General features: G+C 38.7%; 1 protein-coding gene across 4 annotated transcripts in view; it reads right to left on the bottom strand.

The window, feature by feature from the left end:
* SEMA3D (semaphorin 3D) overlaps positions 1-22,522 on the bottom strand; it is a 132,972-nt gene that overhangs the window by 36,294 nt on the left and 74,156 nt on the right. For all 4 annotated transcript variants that reach the window (XM_068189554.1, XM_068189553.1, XM_068189555.1 and 1 more), the window contains 4 exons: positions 21,627-21,720; positions 18,247-18,375; positions 12,308-12,450; positions 213-327 (listed from right to left, as the gene is read on the bottom strand). In XM_068189554.1, coding sequence (XP_068045655.1) covers positions 213-327; positions 12,308-12,450; positions 18,247-18,375; positions 21,627-21,720 — 481 coding nt within the window. The remainder of the gene's footprint in view (positions 1-212; positions 328-12,307; positions 12,451-18,246; positions 18,376-21,626; positions 21,721-22,522) is intronic.

Genomic DNA, 22,522 nt, shown 5'->3' with positions numbered 1-22,522 from the left:
GGGAAAGGGAAAAACACTGTAATTCTGATCAGATCAGTATTAGTTATAATCAGGGACTTCTGGTCAAAGTCAGAGGTATTACTAGCCCTATTTGGAAGAGGAGTAAAATCTAAACAAGACACAGTGCTTCCATAAACAAGAGGGGGGAAGAAATCCAACAAAAGCGGGTATTGCTAACATCAAAATAGACCATTAAAGATAAATCAACTTACGCAGCTCATCGAAATGTGTGTCTGCCCCTTCAGGACCAGGTATGGAACACACGAGCCTGGCTTTCAGAAAAGTTGTCCACTTGTTTATTAGGCTTCTTTGGCCTCCCATATCATTCTACCAAAAAAAAGATTAAATTCTTGAATATTAAAAAGTAAGGGCTTTAACACGTGACAGCACAGTATGGACTGTGCATCTTCTGTCTGATTCCACAGTCTCTAACCCCAACAACATAAAAATTTTCTTTTCATTTTCTTTTTCCTAAAAGAGGGTAGGAGAGCTTTTTTTCTAAGTAATTTCTTATCAGCTCAGAGAGTGGGCAATTCAAATTTTCTAATTATACCCAAAACTGTGAAGTTCCTTCATCAGCTTTTTAACTGGAATATCTATATCAAGTGATTTCTTGCTTTCTGTGAGGCTAATTTTTATAATCAGTTGTTCTTCAAAATTCTTTACAAACCAAATTATAGAACAGAACTTTTTGGATAGATTTTGCAAGGAAAAAAAAAAAAAAAAAGGAAAATTATATTCATCAGCAGCTTACAATGCAAATACTGCACTGTTTTTTTTTTGGTTTTTTTTTTTTTTTTGTGTACACAGTACAGAGAAAAATGCATTCCAGGCAAAACCAGTCATATTATTCTAATAATTATTGTTACAGAAATATCAGTCTGTCCTCCTGCAACAGGGATTTTTTTCATTTATTTTACTACAGGTTTCCAAAACATAAGCATGCTTGCCCAAATTTCCTTTAGCCACTGGAGAAAGAAAAAATCTAGAAAGGGCCACTTGAAATTGGAATTACCTTTCTGAAGGGGAAGTGACCTTCTACTGACTTGGATCGGCAGAGGTGTATGCATAGTAGGTTTTAGAAGATTTAAATTTTAAGATGCCAAACTGGGAGTTTGCTCATGTACTTCTTCCACAGACTACATAAGGGACCCTGTTGGCTCCAAACAGCAGAACTATTTAGGTTCTGCAAAGCTATTTGGGCCCCAGAAGTCTTTATCCTAAAAACGGTAAGGGCAATGATATTACCAGCAAGAACCAAGAATTGAAACACTTAAAAGAAATGTTATCACCAGCAGTAGTCTCCCAGATGTAGGCTCTGAATGATCCCAGGAAGGTGCCTACTCCCCTCAGTTATAAACTCTGAAGCTTAGGGGATCTGTGCTGTAAGTTTAAGGACCACAATATATTCAGCCCCTTCAGATTCATTACGAGAAATAATTTTTTTGTTAATTCACTTTGCAATCTGAAGGCATAGAACCAGCCAGAGTAGGAAACACCGGGTGGTGGGAATTACATGTCATCACCACAGACTGTATATAGCCCTTCAGGGCTGTATTGTACAGGCATTCAGAAAGATGGTTTTAAGTGCTGAAATCACTTCACAAGGAGTAACACTTCTCTGGTAATGCACTCTAACTGCTTTTCCTTTTCATGTACCTGCTACTTTCAAATAGATTAGCTCAGCTGGAAATGATTCCTGTTAATATATGGCCTTTGGAACTCCTGCTCTTACAAGAATTGCTGCCTCCTCTCTTGATTTCCTGAGGTTCTGCCAAGCCTGAAGCTTTGCATCTACCCAACAGATTTATTACAAAGGTGTCAAAATTAGCAGCCTGAAGCCAATAGCAAAAAAAAACCCTCTGCATGTGTGTGTTCTGTTCAAAGGCAGAGCAAACAGATTTTGTGGTGCAGTTGAAACCAAACAAATACAAAGATGCAACAAAAAATGTTAAAAAGCAAGGAGTGTTAAGCTTTTCCTTCCCCTGGCAATTCAGATTAGCTAAGCAAATCTCACACTGCGGAACTCCCACTTTGATTTCTGGTGGACTCAGTGCAGCATCACAGGAGATGAGATGTTTCTAACTTCCTGACTAAAATCTGGAAACAGGAAGAAAGCATGGAGCAGTTGATGGGGCTGGAATAGAAGAAGGACCCTTGTCTAGTTCCTACTCCTGTTACTGCAGCACTCAGCTGCAAGAGATGGGAAGATATGTATTTGTGTTTTAGCAACCTTAAGTTGTGATCCACCACAGCATTTTCACAAACGCTTATTTCAAATGTATCAGTAGTTCCACTGAGTTGCTAGAGACCAGTGCAAACCAAACACTGTGCTCAAAGGAAGCAATCCTAGCAAGTTCTATGTGCATTAAAGTATAAAATATATGGATTTAAGATGTATCCACAATTGCTCGCTCTCAAGCCAGGACATTATGTTAACCATATCATTTGAGTTTAAGAGACATTAGAACAGACATTCACTAGATGTGTTTTATATACCCAGAAGCTGCCAAAGTAACACTGCACAGTTTATAATGGAGCAAAGGGGATTCAGTGACCAGTCAGCATTTCAAGAGCTACCAAGTCCTTCAGAAGCCAGAGACAAATTTATGGTGAAGAGAGACTAAAAAGAACTTTCACTGATTTAGACAGTTGCACACATAATATGCTGACATATCCTTCAACATGCTTCTTTCTACTGCCATGGCTGGGTGAAATAAAAAGCATATTTTACTAAGAAGATATTTTTATTTGTGGTTTTAGGAGATTTTTTTGATCAGTAGCCATATAGTATTCCTCAATTCTATATGTCATCTCTGATTAATACAGTGTCTTTCCTTTCTTACAATATGCCCAGGATTCATTGAGATTGACTGAGAAAGTGCAGTAACTGACAAAGGCCATGATGATTTTATCTACATACAGAATTAATTCAACTCAGACTAAGAATGTTCAGAAACTATAAATAGTTTAGGTATGTCTTTGCTCCTCGAGTCTCAAATAGAATTTATCTTACTAAGCACTGTAAATACCTATTTTTTTAAGAAAGGGCACCCCTTCCTTCCTTACACAATTTTTTGGTGGATATTAGGTTAGTCTTTGACCCATCTTGAGGCTTCAGGTCCTGGAGAACATACAGTTGTTCTCCCTTCCTTCAGACCATGTTGATGTGTACTCACACACTTTGCACTGTATTTGCCCACTCTGGTGGAGATTCCTTGGACCCTCATCATTCCTGATCATTGGCCTCTGAGAGGCTGAACAAAGGAAATACTGACCCAAGTTATTTTTGAGACTGGGCTACTACAGAAGGAAGACAATCTCTTTTACCAAATAGATTATTTAATAGCAGCAGTCTGGAATGAATCATTGATATGCTCAAATTCTGTGAGCTGGCTGCAGAGCAGGACATAAATTCAGTAGGATGTATAGGCTGGGTAGTCAGTGGATTAGAAGAAATGCATGGAAGAATGAAAATCACCAAAGCAAAGTCCAGTTAGTGCACAGGTGGGCAGAAGTGAGAATTAAACACAAAGTCATAGAATCCTAAGAAGCCCATTCAGCTGATTTATACCAAGCAAAGGTTTGCCTCAAGCCTGTTTAAGTAATTAACTGGATGTACTGAAATGATTTTTGACAAGAGATATGGTCTGAATACAAAGAACTCTAAATATTTCAGGGAGATTGGACAAGGAGACAAGATAAATTTAAGTGCTGAGAGAAGGGTAAGGCAGCATGAACAAGCCTTTCATTCCAAAAATATGGCTAATCTTGTAATAGCCAACCAGCCTTGAGTATCTGAAATCTTATCTCCCAAAATATCACTTCTAAGCACACTGGATTAGCTGTGTTTACTATAAACTTTGTTACTGGACAGATGAAGGCACTTAGGGACTGCATATTTCATTCTGAATATAAATAAAGCTTTAATTAGCACTTACTGCTTTGTAATCTCACAAGCTGTAACAAATACCAACACTTCTGCCTGAAATACCTTCTTTTTAACCGAAAGTGCCTGTAAAATCATGGTTAATTGTGCTTGCCTGAGTTAGAAATTTAGATAATTGCCAGCTAGAAGGGGAGCTGTTCAATCACCTGTTGAGGAAATACTACTCCAAAATATCACAAAAAATTATAACTAAAAATTACTTAGATAAATGGGGAAGTAATCCAATATGACTTTAATAAATCAGACAGACTCTTATTTACAGAAACCCTAAAATTTCATCCCTTTTCAATGAGCTGGTTGCAGAAAACAATTTGTTGGAGTGAGAAATCAGGTTTCTACCAAATTACACTGAGAATTCAAATATCAAATGTCCCACTTCCATGAGCACAGGTAATTGTATGGCTTTCTGACATTCAGAAGACTGCTGTTTAAATGGCACAGTGTAAATTTTGTGAAGTAATTTAAGGTCATATCAAGCACGTCTCTTGGGAATCTTCTTTGGAAATTTCAGTTTTCTGATCTGCAATTTATGTGCAATTAAGCAAAACAACAGGTTTTTCAAACCATCTAGCTAAAGATAAGTTCACATGAGAATAAAAGCCATCAGAAAAGATACTGCCTTATGATCAAGTGATTTAAAAGTCAACTTAAAGACTTTCTGTTGTATCTATTCCCTATTCTGTTGTATCTTGTATACTATATAAATGTAGCTTCATTAAAATGAACAAATGTTAGTCTTGGAATCCAGTAGGCAGAAAAACAGATGGCAACGAAACTAAAGAACATCTGCATCTTTGGGGATTTAAATTTCTTATTTGCTTGTAACTAACAGTGACAAATTGAACATTAGAACAAAAAGTGCAGTTATCTGAAAAATTAGTCTACATCAAAGATGTCAAACACTGTGATTCATAAAACTTTAAAGACAGTAATTATCCTGAACAGCCTCTAAATGGAAGAAAAAAAAAGGAAGAAAAAAGAAAAAAGACAATGAGTGGAATTTCTCGAAGCAGGTTATTAATTACAGCCAGTGGCAAGATGTGCAAAAGGACTGTCCAAAGAGAATTCCTGGCCTGAATAAAAGGAAATGTTGGAGAACAGAAAGGAAAAGTGCTGAAACTGCAAAAGGCCCTGGAGCCTTTCTCTTATTGAAGCTTAGCTATGTGACAAAGCTATCAGAAACAAATGGCATCCCCTGAAGCAAAGCCTTATATTATGGAGGAAAAAAAAAATCTCCAAACTTGTAGCTGACTTTATAAATGGAGAAACAGCCAACAGTCTTTCAACTTCTGTCTTCAGGTTCACATTTCTTTCTACAATTATTTTGTTTTACTTTACATATTCTGTCCCCACTCAACTCTTTTAGGTACCAGCCTAACACAGGAAAGTTAAATTTGCTCCTTGAGGAACTCAGGTGCAAAATTTTTTGTCCAAACCATATGAATGTAGATGAAGATTCCTCCTGTGACTTCATCAGGCTACGGGTGAAAACATCAAGCTACACATGAAGTGTGTGTAGCTTGAAAAAAAGCTAGACTTGAAATGTAAGCAAGAAAAAGAAGGCACATGAGACTTTAGAACTTGGACTGCTCTTCTACGGATACATCAAGTAAACTTGGGTAAGTAATTTCTCTGTGTCTGCAGGTCCCATCTGACAATGAGGTGGAAACTCTGTTTAGTTCTTCCTCCTCAACCAGTCTTGTTTTTATCTCATTGAGAAAGTACAATGAGCATGCATAACTGTTGGGTTCACCATGGAAAATGTTGATTTTTATTTTGGAAAATATTTAAACATCACACCCAGAAGTTTCTACCGAATTATCTCTGGATGGGATCCAGACTGGAAAATCTAACTACACAGCAAAGGAAAATTCCAGACTGTTAGTAAACATGCCATGAAAAAAAACCCAAAATCCAGAAACTAACAGGCTCAGGTAAATACAAGGATGGTTTGGAGCAAATAAAAGAATAAAACTAAGCACTTTCTACCTTAAGGCCATGCAGCAATCCTGCTCAGATTATCTCCAGCAGGCATGCTAATATTAAGAATATTCCCTTAAACTGTACAAATGCTGCCACAAATTAAATGTACTATATTCACCACTAGGCTGTTCAATCTAACTTCAATGGGAATTTGAAGTTAGCAAAGTCTTATGGCTGAAGAAATAAAATATGTTATGGGATTCTCAGGAAAGTCTACTTAAAATTTTGAGTATAAATTGTACATGGTTTATTCCAGTGTGTTTGACTTGCTTTTACCTGTCTCTCATCTAAATGTTCATATATACCTAATATAAATTATATGATATACATACATAACGATATAAAAAGACAGAGAACAAACCTTCAGGTTATGAAAGGCAGCATTCTTGATAATGAAGGCAAGTCAAGTAATTAGATGGATCATGCAATTAATGTCAAACAGGAGATCAGAATTTACATGATTTGAACAGATTGACAGCACTGTGAAACTGGAGGAGTATGAGACCCAATACTGGGATAAACTGGTTTCTTTATGAACAAATAAGTTTGAATTTGCCATTCAGAATTTCACATTCTTAAATCAGAATGTCTTGCATTTTAGTTTCCAGGGACTTGGTAGGGCAGAGCTCCCTTTATAGTCAGTGGAAAATACGTCCTTCAGAGAGTGATTTGGGTTGAAGATGGAAGGAGTCTTTCTCCAAAAACTAGCTGTCTGCCTTTACAGAAGGAAGGGAATGCCTGATAATTAGTTTCCTCACTTGGGTATATACAAGTGCCCGAAATCACTTGCATGAGATATTGTGACCACAGCATTGACAACCACAGGTTGAGAGCTCGGAAGGGCATGAAAGAACAAAGGTAGAGCAGGAGTCCTTTAGAATCTGGAATCCTGAAACATCTGTATTTACAACACTGTACTCAATCAACAATAGCAGAACTGCAAACCATGGTACATGTTTATAGTAAATGTACTGACAGGGAAAAAAAAGACAGGAAGATAATTCAGTCATGTGAGCAAACATCAAAATCTGCTACTCTTACAGATACTTGAACATCTGAGCCAAAGCGCTTACAAGTCAGGGACTTTGGATTAGCCATAGGAGCTTCAATTAACTCTAGGGGCTTCCATTTCTGAACCAAGTGTACTGACAGTGTCTTATGCAATGTCTCTCTGGCAACCAGGATGGCTTCCAAATTTTGCTTCGGTGGTTGTGCAGCTGCATTTCCATAGTCCAGTATTTAAATATCTATCTTGACACTGCAACTTCTTTCTCACTTTCCCTGAGGCTCAGTAAAATTCAGTCACAGTTCTTTACATATAAGCATATCTTACATAGTTTTGCCTCATCTGTAAATCATGATTTCCCCTTTCAAAACACCAATTATTGAAACACACCCATGAGGGACAGAAATTTACAAAACTTCCTATACTTATATAACCCTTGCCAATAAGGAAAGTTGGACCAAAAGACCTGACAAAACCTGATGTTATATCTCTTAATCCATCACAGTTAGAAGCAGATACTCTATGGAACTGGACAATCTCCAACACATCAGCCCTTAAAAATGAAATCATCATGATGAGCATCTGCTTTTCTACATAATTTGAAAACTTTCAAATGGCACATAATGTGTAAATACCAAATTTGGAAGTCCAATAAGAGTTGGTTGCCAAAGGACTCACGGCTGCAAAGACACTCAGTGGGCAAATGAGGGCCAAGGTTGTTCAAGGGACGACTTTTTCAAAGAGTTCTTAATCATTATTATTGAGAAATCAAGAAAAAAATATTTCCCATGGCTGGAGTTGTGGGTAGGCAATATTATGGTGACAAAGGAGGCATGTAAGCCTGTAACGCACAGGAAGTTAAATCTTGTCTGGAATGAGTTGCCTCCAGAACTGGAAGCAGGATTGCTGCACGAGTATGGCTTTGAGCCCAGATTAATTAGCCTGGCTGAGGATATGTGAACATGGCTACTTGGCTTCCAGGACCTGGCTAGTGTGGCTGAACAGGAAAGCAGGACACTGCCAGGACAGCTCCAAGGGCTTTGGAGAGAGATCAATTATCTACACAATGTAGAAATACCAATAATGATAATAGACCAGTTATCCCTGGTCACAGTAAAGGCATGGCTCGACTATATCCAGGACAAGAAAAACACCTCAACTTCTACACACCAGCAGCCCTATGGAAAAGCCCACGGAGACTCTGGACTTGGAGCCACAGAGGAATAGCTCCCTCCTGCCATTCCAGGAATACAAATTGCTCTAAGCACCAGACAGGAGGCAAGGTCACAGCTTTGAACTCTGCTGATGTTCATGGCTTTGGAAATAAATTACATTACCCAAAGGTGGAATGCAGGGTGTGTCCAGGGCTCTTGACTCAAGAGCTCTTAAAATTATTACATTCCAGTGTGCTTAGAAAGTACAGTTTAACCAAGAGGGCTGTGCCTAATTGCAGTATTCTTTTCCCCAGGTACAGCTTGGTATATATAGGGGTGGAACGGTATTAAAAAAAAAAAAAGAAAGTAAAAAAAGTAGAAAAAAAAGACAAAGAGCTCACTTGTTCCCACTAGAACAAAGGCCGATTCTGGATACCAAACACTTTAGGAAATATGGGAAAACATCAGGGGCTGAAGTCTGATTTCTTGGCAGTTGAGGTCTCGGAAACCAGCCTCTAAGAATGCAAGCTTTAACTTTTGCAATACATCACCAAAACCATTAAAGAGAAGCTTGTAACACAGCAAATGCAAACCACTGTAATAATAAACAGGATTTTCATACTGCAGCAGAGAGACTACTGCTTTTGGCTAATTCCCACTTCATTCCAATAGGATGAGGTTGTAACTATGAAAAGATGTGTTTCTATATAGATAACAAACAAACAAAAGCTCCAACAACTTTCCTCCCTCTTCAAAACGTCTTCTGTGATTCCTCTATGTTAGATTTTTATTTTTCCCTTTATTTAAGTGGGGAAAATAAGAGGGAAAACTTTATCTTTTCTAGGGCTATACTTGTACATATACAAGGTGTCAATAAATAGAATTACAATTCTGTCATCATTTAGTGGTGAATATGTACAAAAATTAAGCTGACTTGCCACTGGACTGCATAGGGCACAGTTATATGGATGCTGAAATTGTATTTTTTTCAAAATCTTCCTCAATGTGTAATGACTGTGTCACATCTTCATCTGATGCAAAGTAGTTCAGCATTGTGGGCTTTGAAGACAGTGTAGCTGTAAAAGGTTATGCCTGGCCTGTGTTTCTAGAAATAGGAATAAGTGTATCCATGCTCTTAAGAAATTAAGGTTTGTGTGATCATTTAATATACATATGTGTAACTGCATACATTTTAAAAAAGAAATAAATTTTGCTGGCTAATCTTCAATAGTAACTTTTCTTTTTGGTTATGGCCTTACATGAAAAGAAAACCACTAACTCCAAATATTACAGTTTATGTAAGTATGAATACACCAGAAGTAGGATCAGGTATTGCAGATAGGGCAATGATACTTTTTCTGTCTTGCTCAAACCAAAAACAGGAAATGCCATTTGCCATGATAAATGACACAACTGGTTCTGAAAGTGACTGTTGAAAGCAGCTCCTCCCCAGTGCCAGTGACACAAAAGAGATGATGTAAAGCCGAGTGAGGCTGTGCAAAGCTGCAGTGGCTGTGCTCTTGCAGCACAGGATGCAGGGCACTGGGTGCAGATACTCTGGTGAACAGGACAAGTGACAGCTGTTGGACTCTGGGCAAAGAGCTGCCAACAAGAGCACTGCAGTCTTCTGGGTTTGAAAGTAGCTGGGAAAGGGGAATGCTTTCCAGAGATTTTCCCTAAGGGGAGGGATCACTGAGAGACCATATTGCTGAACCCTTGAAAATCAGCCAAAGAACAGGCTGCATTGACTGAGCTTCTTACTAAAAACAAAGCCTATTCTAATTTCAGCATGTGTTTCTGGCATTAATGGACAGGAGCCCTAAGGCATGGTGAGGTAGAGAGCAATCGAGTTCTAGTAGAAAAAAACTGTGTTTACACCAAGCAAACTACTTCAGAAGTTGCTGACCTCCTCCTAAATACTGTTATTCTCTGCTTAACAGGGAAAAAAGACAAAGGCTTAACTTTGTGCACTACAGATCACATTAATGAAGCAGTGCAAATAGAAATTGTTATCAATTGTTGCAAAGGCATTGTTCCCGTGTCAGAGACAATTAAGCACAGCAGATGTTTTATACTACGGCACGGATCCAAAATATCTCAGTCCATGAACAGACAAGTCTATTTGCATATTTAATTTACATTAAATATCCATAATAATTATATTTTTATTATAGTAATTAGCAATATGTTTTTTTTTAATTTGTTGGTAATTAAGAGAGATATCATAAAAAGCAGGAGTCTGGATTATCAAGAGAATTTTGCAACCAGTGGGAAGTGCTCAGTAAATAAAGAAGACAGAGTAGAACTATTAATAATAATCACCTTGCTTATCAGTTTTCATTGTTTTGGTTTGACTACTAAAAATAAAATTCATTACATTTTTCCCGTTAACATGATTACTCTACAAATTCATTCTCATCTGAGGTATGATTATACATAGTCATTAGGATTTCCTTACAACACATTTGCTTTTATTATGATAGCTTATCTCCCTTTTTCTCTAGGTAAAGGATGCTGGTTTTCTCTAGCCAATATATCTTAGTTTACTATACTGTCTCATGTGCCTTGGCTTGAAAATGTTGTCCATCAATTACTCCTAATGCATTAAGTGCTCTCTCATAATCAGCAAATGCCATGTCTAGCAGCAAATCATAAATGTTTGCATTTCCATTCTGTCATTAATCACTCTGCTGTGAAATATTCAACTAAAGATTATCCATTCTTTCGTCTGGCTAAAAACCTACTAGAGAACTGATTTATGAATGAATGTTTTGTTATCTTAACACTTTAGGTCAAGGACAGAAGTGTGAAATGGTTGTGGCCACTGAAATCTCAGCTGGAGCTGGGAGTTTGCTGGACTGCAGAGCAGCTGTAGATCTACACTTCCATACACTTGTCCACTCTTTGTTTTCAGTGTGTGTCCAAAGCTGAATGAGTGCTCTTCTCCCACACACATCTTATTGCAAATCACAAACAATTTTGTTCATGTACTAATTTTCAAGTTTCTTGAGAAACTGCCAGCATAGTCATACTGCCCAGAAATTGCAAGTCTGTTAAAGCTTCTGAACAAAATCATAGAAATGTACCTACTGGTGTGACTTCTGTGGTGTTGCTGATATCTAATTTATCACAAGATAAACATTTGCTCAAAGCTTATGTTAACTATGTTACTAATATGAAGGCAGCTTTCAAGTTTCATTTTCCTGATTTTTACCAGTGATTCCTGAGAACCCAAGGGCAGGATGGGAGCACTTCTACTAACTGCTTCTGTTACTACAGAATAGAGGGACAGAATGTCCTAGGGGACACAGGAGTGGATAGAGTGTGCATTTGACACAGAAGTCTAAAAAACCCTTCTGCCACTGTGGGCAGTAAAACCATCAGGCTGCTAAACAGCAAACTACATTGACTGCTGTCTTCATGTGCAGGAATGATGTTTTTCTTCTCGTCTTTTGAGGAAGCTTCTGCCCTTGACAGAGATGCTTCTCCAAAAAGACTGAAGCTCACGAAAGCCTGATCTGTATATACCATTGGGGCACAAATCTTTCATAAAGGGCAAACCCAAGCAGAATGAAGGAGAAAGTGAAGGAGTAATCATTCAAAGGATGTCAGGCACCAGCCAAATTAACTTTTTACATTGCAGGAGACTGGGGGTCTCATTCCTTCTGGTCAATGGGTCAAGGATTGCTCTTCTTCCAAAGGGAGGAAACCTCTAAGCAGATGTGGGTGTAGCTCAGAAACTGCATAATTCCTTAGCCTCCCCTCACCCCAGCGGGTTATCAGGAATCTGAAGAAACAAATGACTGACCCCAGCTCTCAGCAATGCCCAGGAATGGTGTAGGGAGCCAAGCTAAGGAATGGGTTTGTATGTCCATGCATCAATGGGCACTTTCCACAGAACCACAAACACCTTGCCACTGTGTACACTTTGACTCATCCATCCTCACTGGAAGCTCATGAAACAAAGCTCAACACTGTTGCATTGAAGGTCAATACTTTACTGTTTGGACACAGGATTATAATTTATAAACTTATTAGCTTTTTAAAAGAGGTGTACCATCAAAATCAAGTCTATTTTTTGACAAGTAAATTTCAGATGGCATTAGATGTTCAGAAAAATTACTACAGTGGATCATTGGGTAACAAAGGGGAAAACATGTTTCTCACAGAAATAAACCACACTTGCTTAATTTTTATCAAAAAGACAGTCCTCACCTTACAAACTCTCCCAACTCTGGAAAGGATTGTCTTGTCAGATGTGCCACTATCTTGTGATATTTCTCGAAAAAAGAAGTAGATTTTATCATCATCTGGGTTATAGGTATCTGGGATAGGAAAAGTTCCAATGAATTTTGCTCCTGGAAATTAAAAGAAAAATGGGGTTACAAATCTGAAGAAAAGCCTTAGTACTTGCTGTAAAACTCCGTATTTATGTTACCTCTTTCAGTGAAATAAAAATATTCTATCAATATGTAGCAGTGAGTTTTTTTGCTAACTCCAAGTGAAAACCACCATGAAGTCTGAAGTACTTACTCTCAGGCTAATGTTTTTGTGTATAGTTCTTACTACCACTTGCAAAAGTACGCAGCACTGGTTATCATTCTCTGTTTGGAAACAGAGTAACTCTCAGTACAAAGCATTGCCTACACAAATCTACCTTACTGCTCTGGCCACCAAAATGAAGCTAAGTAGATTTTCTGAAATGACCTGGTAGAATTTAAATTAATTTAATTACTCATGGCAGCAGTTAAGAATTCAGAAATATACTACTGTTTACTAGAGATAGCTTGCAAAGGAATGTTTCCCACATATCTGTGATACAGCAATCTTATTGACTATACCAAATCCAACAGAGTGCCATGCTGGGATTCTCAGTTAGCACAGCAAACTCCAAAACTGGTTGGTCAGTCTTAAGGACACAGGTCCTTGTGCTTGAAAACAGATTGACTATATCAATGTAATGGTTTGTTTGGGTCTTTATAATCTGCTTTTTGCAAAGCATGCCTTGTTGTGGCATGCTGGGCCATTACATTATACCTGGTCTCCTCCAAGACAAGCATGGGTGTCTGCCTGCATCTGGCAGGCATGCTTACTGGGCCAAGATAAGGAACTGCTCCCAAGCTCCCTCATCCATGGCCTCCAAATCTGCTCTACCTACTCACTAGTTGAGGGCTTTTGTTTTCAGTGTTGGGGTTTTTTGTTTGTTTGTTTTCCTTGTAATTTTGCACTAAAATCATAAATTGAAGCAATTCCAGGGTCCATGACTGCAGCAGAGCAGCCAACAACCCTGCCTTGCACAAGTGAACCAGCTGCTTGGGCCAGTGATTTTTAAGACATTCCCCAGTGTGCTGCAATAGATGAGCTCTTCTGAGAGCACTTGGATCAATTATGTTTTTCTTTAAACAGAAGTGGCTATACAAATACAGTGCAAAGAGACCCTTGACTCTAAAATCCATTCTTTCAGCAATAAAATACACAGTCTTTGTCCCCCAGTATCAGGTAGGCGGCAGTAGAAAGCAATAAGGAGCGTGGTGTAAGAATGCAGAGCAAACAGAGCACACTGTTTATATGGGGGAATACTATTATCAGCTTTCAATATATCTTCATGCCTTTGTCCTTTTCATAATGATTGTTACTTTGTATTAGCCTTGAGGAATTTTCACCATGAACTCTACAGTACACACAGAAGAAAAAGAGAATCCTTGCTTCAAAGTTTGCAGTCTGAGACAAAGAGCCTGAGACAAAATGGGATGTGTTTAAGTGCTCAGTGTGCACCTTTATGACAGAAGAGTAAATTTATGGGTGAAAATAGTCACAGTGCTGCTTCCATTTTAAACCTTTCTGACACTAGAGAATGGTGTCAGCAGAAAAAATGAAGTGATGCAGGCATCAAGATCTATAAATTTAAGTTAGGATTTCAAAATGAGCTTGAGGAAAATATTCCATTACCCCTCAGGGCCTGTAAGGCTACTTTGAAGATTAGATCTTTAAGCATGAATAAATACATAAATATGCTTCTAGTATGGTTTGTTAAATATGTGGTAAGCAAAATAGCAATTAAAGAGGAAACCTGTGAAATTCTTCTATACCACATTTTTTGAAAGTCACATCCTTTTTTTTTCTTAATCCACATTCACAGAACAAACACTGAATGTATGGGGGGTTGAAGATTAAACTTCATTGCTTTCCTTGGCAAGCCAAATGCAAAAATATATGTCTCAATACCAGTTCCTGGAACAGATTTAGAATAATCTCTAACGAAATAAAGGAACACCAATATTTAACAATTTTAAATCACAACTGAAAACACTGAAGTTGAAAGTTAAATTCAAACAGAAATACATTGTAAAAGATATGAAGATTAAATGAAAATAATTAAATGGAAGAGGTTATGGTCTCAAAAGCACATAATGTTCTTTGCCTCATCTTTTCTAACCCATCTATCCAACATATAAAAGTGCATTGAAACTAAACGTGAATTAGGTTTTTGGATTCTTTTCATGAGAGAAAAATCTAATGATTAAACTACTTTTTTTTAACTACTGTTTGTTTTCCCATAGACAGAGCTATTTCCCCCACTGCTTGCTTCAGCAGAAGATCTTCCCACATATTAAATTCATGGCTAGATTGTATGTAACCAACCCGGGGATTAAAGGCATCATGAGCTCTGGCAATAGATGGCACACATGTTGCCTGTGCTTTTTTTCATGTGGCCTGGTGGGAACAGCTGATACAGCTGGTTCCTTCACTGCTGGGCTGGTCCTTCACTGTTGGGTTACCTGCTGGCCATCATTCCCTTCTGAAACCAGCAGTGATTTTTGGCAGTGCAACCTATGGTGAACTTAGGCTCAGAAAAACGGAACCACAAAGGAGTGGCTGACCCAGAACACAAAGAAATGAAAAAGCAACCTGAAACAGTGTAGTTGGGCTGCCAGAAATACATGGCATGACAGAATACAAAGGACAGTGCTTACCTCATTTACCATAACCACCTAGAAGTCAAGCTCCTAACCCATTCTCAGCCAGGTCCTCTCTCAGGGAGGGAAAAAGTGACAATGAATAATCCTATTTTAAGACAGATTCCTACAATAGGTGGGGTGAGTCACCCTCTGGAAGTGTCACTTCTCTCAGTAAATTACAGAGGCTAGCAAGAGGACTGAGCTCAGACAGGATGCTAGCTTTTGCCTTTTAGAGCTAAGGGAGCTGAATCCCATCCAAAGTTCGCAGGATATAAAGAACTCATTGCCTCCAAGACTTTGCCCTGGAAAAGACGACTAAATTGCTATGAAAAAAGTGAAAAGGAAAAAAAAAGAGATGAATGCAATTCAAGGAAGCCCTCGTTCCAGCTATGGCCTTCTCTTCCTACAAAGGAGGGAGGAATGTGCAGCTGCTCAGTGGATGCCTGTGTGTAGGGCTGGCAGGGTGCTTTCCTCTGCCCACGGGGCTGGCATGGGGCAGACTCGGTTCCAGTGGGTGGCTTTGGGATCCGGAGAGGGGCCACCAGCCCCACGTGCCTCGTCCCCGGGCAAGGCAGCTCCAGGGAGCGGCTGTGGGAACGCCTGATAGCCCAGCCCTGCTCCCCTCTGCTCCAGTGCCACCCTTGCGGGAGTATGACCATGTGTGAGCCTGAGTCATGGGAAAGATTAGCTGCCTTCCTCCTTCCCCCTCTGTGGAGCTGCTATTCAGTCACCGAGATTAGGACATGTCTTAATTAGTCAAGATAGAGATGCCCTGCAAGGAACTGGAAGGTATCCCACGCATTTTTCCCTCATGCTTTGTCTTTACCTCCCTTCCCTCAGGGAAGGATAATTTTGTTTCCAGAAACAGAGTAAGACTAAACTTTAAAAATATTAAGGTGCATTATAGCAAAACTTCCTTGGCCCTCTGAAGAAAACAAGCTGTACATTTTATGCTTATCCTAAGTAAAACATGAGTCATGCATGGTAATAATTTATTTCCAATTGTATAATTATCCAAGTATGTACAACTTTTACTGGAGGTCTAACACATGCTTGGTAAATGGGCAGTAGACTTAGGGAAGAGGGGATTTAGATGAGATGGGAGTTTTAAATCTGAAATCAAGTAAATATTTTCTTTATATCAGTATCAGCTGAAAGCACAAAGTATGTAATTGGTAACATTACACAATAAAGTAGAAATATATTGGCCACCCTATGGCTTATTACAAAAATGATGCCGTCATTTCAAGTTGCACTTAAAATTTTCTCCAACCTTAAAAGGACTGTTTCAAAATATTAAAAGCACCTAGTTTATGTCTATGCCTCTTGGTATAACACTGAATGGATTGTGTTTGTGAAGTCTTAGACAGAATTGTGGCTGTAGGGTTTTATATGGCTGGAAACAAGGTAAACCTGAAGAGTATATAGGGTCTTCAGTGTTTATATAGTGTGGGGCAATTTTCACCTCACAGTCTAGCACACTAAAGCTGTTTTTCAGACCCAGACATATTAATATACTGTTCTCCTTAGAAAAGTTTCACAAATACAGATGCTTTAAGTGAAAACAGAATAAATCATGAATCAATCTAAATGAGAGAGGAAAGGCAGATACCACCCCTCCAAAAACCAAAACATCTAAACATTTCTCAGTTTATTAAACCTACAGTTTATTCTGTTTTCTTGTACTGCTCCCTTGCCTCAAGCTGCTCATGAAGAAATAAGAGAAAGAAATGTTTGGAACTGTATTTTTAAGCTACAAGTTCTTTTGGACTAGGAACTGAACCCTGTAATGCTCATCAATGTGGATCTATACTAATGATTACACCAGATGCTCCTCAGGGCCAAACCACAGTCAACCTTTGTTTTTACCTTATTACTGCATCCCTTAGGAAAGCAGCTACCCAGCCACCTTTTCATGCTGAGCATCTGCAGGCCATCAGTGATAAAATTGGATATGCAGTTGCATGGCTAATTAGAATTAGAGAACTGACTGCTGGAAGGACCCATCGTGGTCCATATCACAGTCCATTTCTGCTCTGCATTGCACAAAGGGTGTGTGGAAACGAGAAATGAGATAGGAGAGGTGAGACAAGAAAGATTTTCAGCACAGGAAATGAAAGTGGGATAGGTCAGCGGATTCTTCAGTGGATTCTTCAATATCCTATTTGGAAAGGTAAACATGACTTTTAAGTGGCTTTTTCTTTTTCTCCTTATCTCACAGCAGAAATCCCGGGGTTAAAGAGTTGCATCTAGATAGAAATTTAAAGTAACAATAGAGAAGAAGGAAGAGAAGGGGTAGGGGAAAATTATTAAGGAAAAAAAAAGAACATTTCCTCTTGTTGAGGTCTCAAAGAGTTAAGAGGCAAAATTATCCTTTTTAGAAGTTGTCTGCTGGGAAGACAACTTAACCCTGTGGTCAGCAGGCCCTGGCCTTACACTGCACCCATAATAGTCACACAGGCATCCTAAGCCAGGGCCAGTGTTGCCACATCTTTAAAGACAGTTGACAGCTAGAAGGGGGATGCTTTAATTGAGCAGGGTTAGTTTTTGAGAGAAGTTTTCCATGTTACTCTGTGTGTGGTTTAAGACTGGCTGGGTGCAAATGCAGCCAGTTTTTTTAGAGGGTTTACTAGCTCACAGTGTTTTTTAATGGGCAAGAAAAAGCACTGTTTTGCTTGGGAAGCTATTTTAGTGTGCCCTTAGTGGTTTTAAAATGATCCTCACAGCAACAAAGGGTATTTTTCCCCCGAAAAAAGGAAAATTTAAAAAAAAGACCTCCTACCAAAAAATGTGGGATTTCTAGTCATTTCAATACGCTATACAGAACAGCTTCTAAGAAGTGATTGGAAAATACAGTTTAAAAAAATTATTCTGACAAGACTGGATATAGAAGCATTTAAGTCATGATATTATTTCAATTGTGGGACTATACACAGATATACACATCAAAGACAGGAACTATAATTAAGTCTTATGCTCCCACTCTTCCCTTAATTAGCATTTTCACCTCTGTGACTTTTCTCAAGTGCATTTCTGTTCCACTGAGCTTTTTTAAAAAAGCCTACATAATCCAAAGACTCCATGATACAATATCTCTATTTATAGTTACTGGACATATATTTATATAAGGAAGGAGCTATTAACTTCAGAGGCAGGGACAATGCAAATGACAACAGCATATGTTTGGGATCTTACCAGTAAGCCAGTAATGTTCAGAAATGTCAGTTCTGATGTAATGGTGGTCGTGAGAAGGGCCCAGAGAACGTGTCAGAGCAGTGTCTTTGCCAAGGAAATCAGAAGCTGTTCCAGCATAAAGATACTCATCTGCAAATGAAAAAGAAATTGTGTTCCTACAGCTGTGACATTAAAAAAAATAAGACTATTTACATTTTGTTGGGTGAGCAACACCTGTTTTTTATTGATCTATAAACTAATTTAATGCTTTAAAAATATTATGGGGTTATAATTTAATGGGTTTTTTGGTTCTGTGAATTTATTTACATTTAAATTAGAGTGATATTTGTAATTATATGTCTGAGAAGTAACGCAGTCAACGCCTAATTTTCAGATCTTTTAGGCACTCAGAAAAGTAAATTTCCCAGGCTTTAATAGGTACTGGGCTCTTAAGGGTATAAAGGTCTATTTAATCTCAACGCCCCGTCCCATGCACCTGGGAGCCATGGTGATGGCATGGCCACCTGTCCATTCCAGCTCCCTCCTACGTCCCAGGACTGCCTCGGCCCTGATGGCTTTGCTGCTCCTGAGCCAGAAAAACAAGAGGGATGCTTCCCCACTGGAATGCTGCAGCTTGGCCCACTCCATCCAAAAGTTAATTCACAAAGAGGAATTCAGACACACATTCAAGGAATTTGTGTTAATGGCAGGAATATGGCTACAGATTACAAATCATCACCACTCCAACACAGAATGATCTTGCTAAAATAAATGACACATCTCACTTGAATAAGGCAGCCAGAATTTGCCTCACAAGGACACTCCATCTATAACACAGTGCCCTGAGCTTGCTACAACTGCAGTCACTATTTGCTCTTCTGCCCCTTTTGTGGGCAATGAAAATGCTAAGAAATGCACAATATTTTCTGTTTCCCTTCAGATCTCAGTACTTTTCAAAAAGAAGCAAAGAAACAGTATCACTGTGAACCTTTTTTTAACCACATACTGCACTTTAAAATACTCCTTTTTTCTGAAAAATAACAAGCTTTTTTGCTTAGATGGGGTGTTTTGGGTTTGTTGTTTTATTTTTTGTTTAATGATTTCAAGAAATAAATCCCTAGAATTCATGAAAACAAAAAAGTTCATGTTCATAAATTATAATCTTATAAAAAGCTACATGATACATAAAAATCCCTTTCCAAAAGCTCCTTATCCAGGTTTTCTGGACAACCCAATCCAGGGTTGAAACATTTCACAAGATCTTTTAGAGAGAAGCCTTTGTTGAGTGTGAATGCAGAATAAATACCATTCAACATTGATCTTTGTGCTTTCATTTGCGAAATATGTAAATGCACTTAAAAAAATAACATCAAGGGGAAAAAAAAATCAACAAACCAACCCACCACCCATGATCCACAAGCACTTTATTTGTCAAAAAAAAGATCTATCACCTTTCTTTTCACCTCATTATTATTGTTACTTCTGTATTATTTCCATGACAGTTGTGGAAAGCACATCTTTCAGACAGCATGCTGCCTTTGTAAAGAAACAACATTCTGAAAGGTATTTGTCATAATGAGGAATGGGCAGGGTAATTGGTGTTTGCTAACTGACAGGCACTCTGTGATCAATATATCTGAAGAGCCAACAGAAATTCTCCATCCTTGCTTAGGCTCTGCTGACAAGGCATTTTCAGCACTTCTCTTGGCATTTGGTATCTCTCATTCCAAGTTCCTGTAGTGTCCTGAACAGTTTTGGTGAGTGGTAATTTGTAATAGAGGATGGATGATGAACAGGTGATTTTTCAGTCAAAAAAGTAGTTTTTCAAATTTATCTATGGGTTTACTTGAAGTGATATGTCATGTAGTACTCAGTTTACTTATTTCTACAAAGAATGAAAATTACTCAGTTGCATTAACTTACATATATGAGTGAAAATATAGTTAGATATTACTTAGCTCATAAATGTATAACTGAACAAAAAGTGTTCTCTGAATGATGTAAGTAATCTTTACTGCCATTTGGCAGATAAATAAAAGTAGATGGAGAGAAGTGACATGTCAAGGTTACTCTGCTCATTAGTGGCAGAAATAGGAAGTTATCTCACCTGAGCTCCAGAGCAGCATCTTACCCATGAATTATACTGCTCTCCTAGTTCACTTGGGAATAAGGTAAGCATCCAAAGACAGACCAAAAACACATTCTCTGGCCAGTCCTGTAACTCTTTACAGTGCTCCTTGTACATTACTGTGAAGCACTTGACACTAGCAACAGTCAAAAAAGGGGTACTAGAATACCCTGACCATTAATTTTATCTTGCTCAAAAATTGTTATGCAGCAAAGTTCATGTCTTAGGTAGCTAAAAGACAGCAGATTCTCCATTTCACAAGATTTAATACAACAGTCAAAGCATGAGAGTGCTACTGAAATTAGGCAATGCTGTAATAAATCACAGAGTTCTACTGCTTGCATTAAAAAAAATTTAAAAGTTAAAGTTTCTGGAACCCCATTTTAAAAATAGACTTCACGGTCATTAAAGAGTACTAGGGGTCTCTGAGAAGAATAAGCACAGGCTTTAATCTATTGTTTTTAATAAAGGAAGTCCTGCCCCATCTGTAGGGTCAGAATCACAAATCATCTATCTTATTATCTGAGAATAAAGACTGAACATTAGTCATATTCTTTTTATAACACAGAGTGACCGATACTTCAAAGCACTGTCACCACTGCTCTTTGGCTGTAAATGAAAACGTCATGGTGCTTCACTCTTATCTTGTATTCATATGCTCGATGGACAAGTTAAATGAAAATTGTCCGAAGCTATGAACCAAACCATGACAAAAGTAGCCCTTATAGTGATTTGAAATCCAGAGGTCAAGCTGACATTCCTTGGCCCCAAATGTCAGACCACACAGTGCTGTGATGCACGCAGCAGGCAGAGTGCACTATCTGCTCCTCGGCTCCCGGCTTCAGAAGTGGCTACTCGAGTAAATAGAAACCTCAGAAACGTATTTATGGAAATAGTGCATGTCAGCAGACTTCAAAGGGCAGAACATATTGATAATTGCAGAAAGAGGCCCACAAGGGCTTCAAACACTCTCTGTCCATGTGGGTTTTTTTGTTGTCCTCTTAAAGGAGCAATGACTGGCTGAGGGTGAAACTGCCTTCCTGCCCGGCTGACAGAGGCTTCACTGCCATTCTAATGCCTCTGTTTGCACTGCTGCCCTTCCAGCTCTCTGCTGTCTGCAGCCTGAAGGCTTCCCCAGCTCTGAGAGCACAAACCAGCACTGGAAACATGAACAGTGCCAGAGAAGCTCCAGCAGTGGCATCTGCTGAGCCCCTGGGCTTGCACAGAGCCGTCACAGGTCCAACGGCAGCACATGGCTCTGGTGGCTCCTTACCTGCCATCACTGAAGCAAACGGCTGCTGGGGATCGAAGGGGCACTTCAACCTGCCAGACTCCAGGTTCTGGGTATCCAAACGGAATACCATCTCCTGAGAATAAACACAAATTCATTATCTTGGTGTGGCTACAGAGAAAAAATCACTCAGACAGCTTGTTCTGCTCGTGTACAAAGTGAAGGTGTGTTAGATCATGCGGCTGTCATCTCAGCATTGATGTCTGTGTCTGTTTCATATCTGGCTTTTTTCACTCAGTGTTTTACTGTATCCTGGTCACTCTATAGTGAAACACAAATCTTAAAAAAACCCACAATTTTTTTCAGAAAAAAAAGAGATGCATTGTTCATTTCTACTCCAATTAAAAGCTGGATTGTACTTAAAAGGCACTGGCTTCTATTTGAGAAAGTGCTGATAGACTGTGTTGCAACAGGAGACCCTGAAGGGATTCTGGCTGACTGAAATTTCTCCAGGGACTGCTGAATAATGCTCACAACAGACACAGTTCAGATCCTTTTAAAATGAAAGCAGCATAAGCTCTCTCTTATTATTTTTAACAAGGCTAAAGATACAAGAGATACCAGAATAGTTTCTTCACTGTAGTTCCCAAATACAGTATGATTAATTCCTGGGCCACAGAACAAGAGCATAGAGGAAGATAAAGGAAATCAGTTATTCAAAAATTATTGCCAATGTTTTCAGTGAGGAATCAACAACTCGATTCCTGTAGGCATCCATTTGAAGCTTTATCACAGTTTTGAACTGTCAACAGGGATTCTTTTACTTGACCCTTTCAATGGTTTCCTGAAAGTACAGTTAACCTGAAATCCATACTGAGTCCTGCTGAAGGCAAATTGATAGCTCAGAGGAGTAAAGTGAATTCTCTGCAGGTATAGAG

This window comes from Anomalospiza imberbis, chromosome 5 (assembly GCF_031753505.1).
Source record: "Anomalospiza imberbis isolate Cuckoo-Finch-1a 21T00152 chromosome 5, ASM3175350v1, whole genome shotgun sequence".
Classification (NCBI taxonomy): domain Eukaryota; kingdom Metazoa; phylum Chordata; class Aves; order Passeriformes; family Viduidae; genus Anomalospiza; species Anomalospiza imberbis.
Note: the sequence above shows the minus strand (reverse complement) of the source record. Positions and strands in the feature narration are given on the sequence as shown.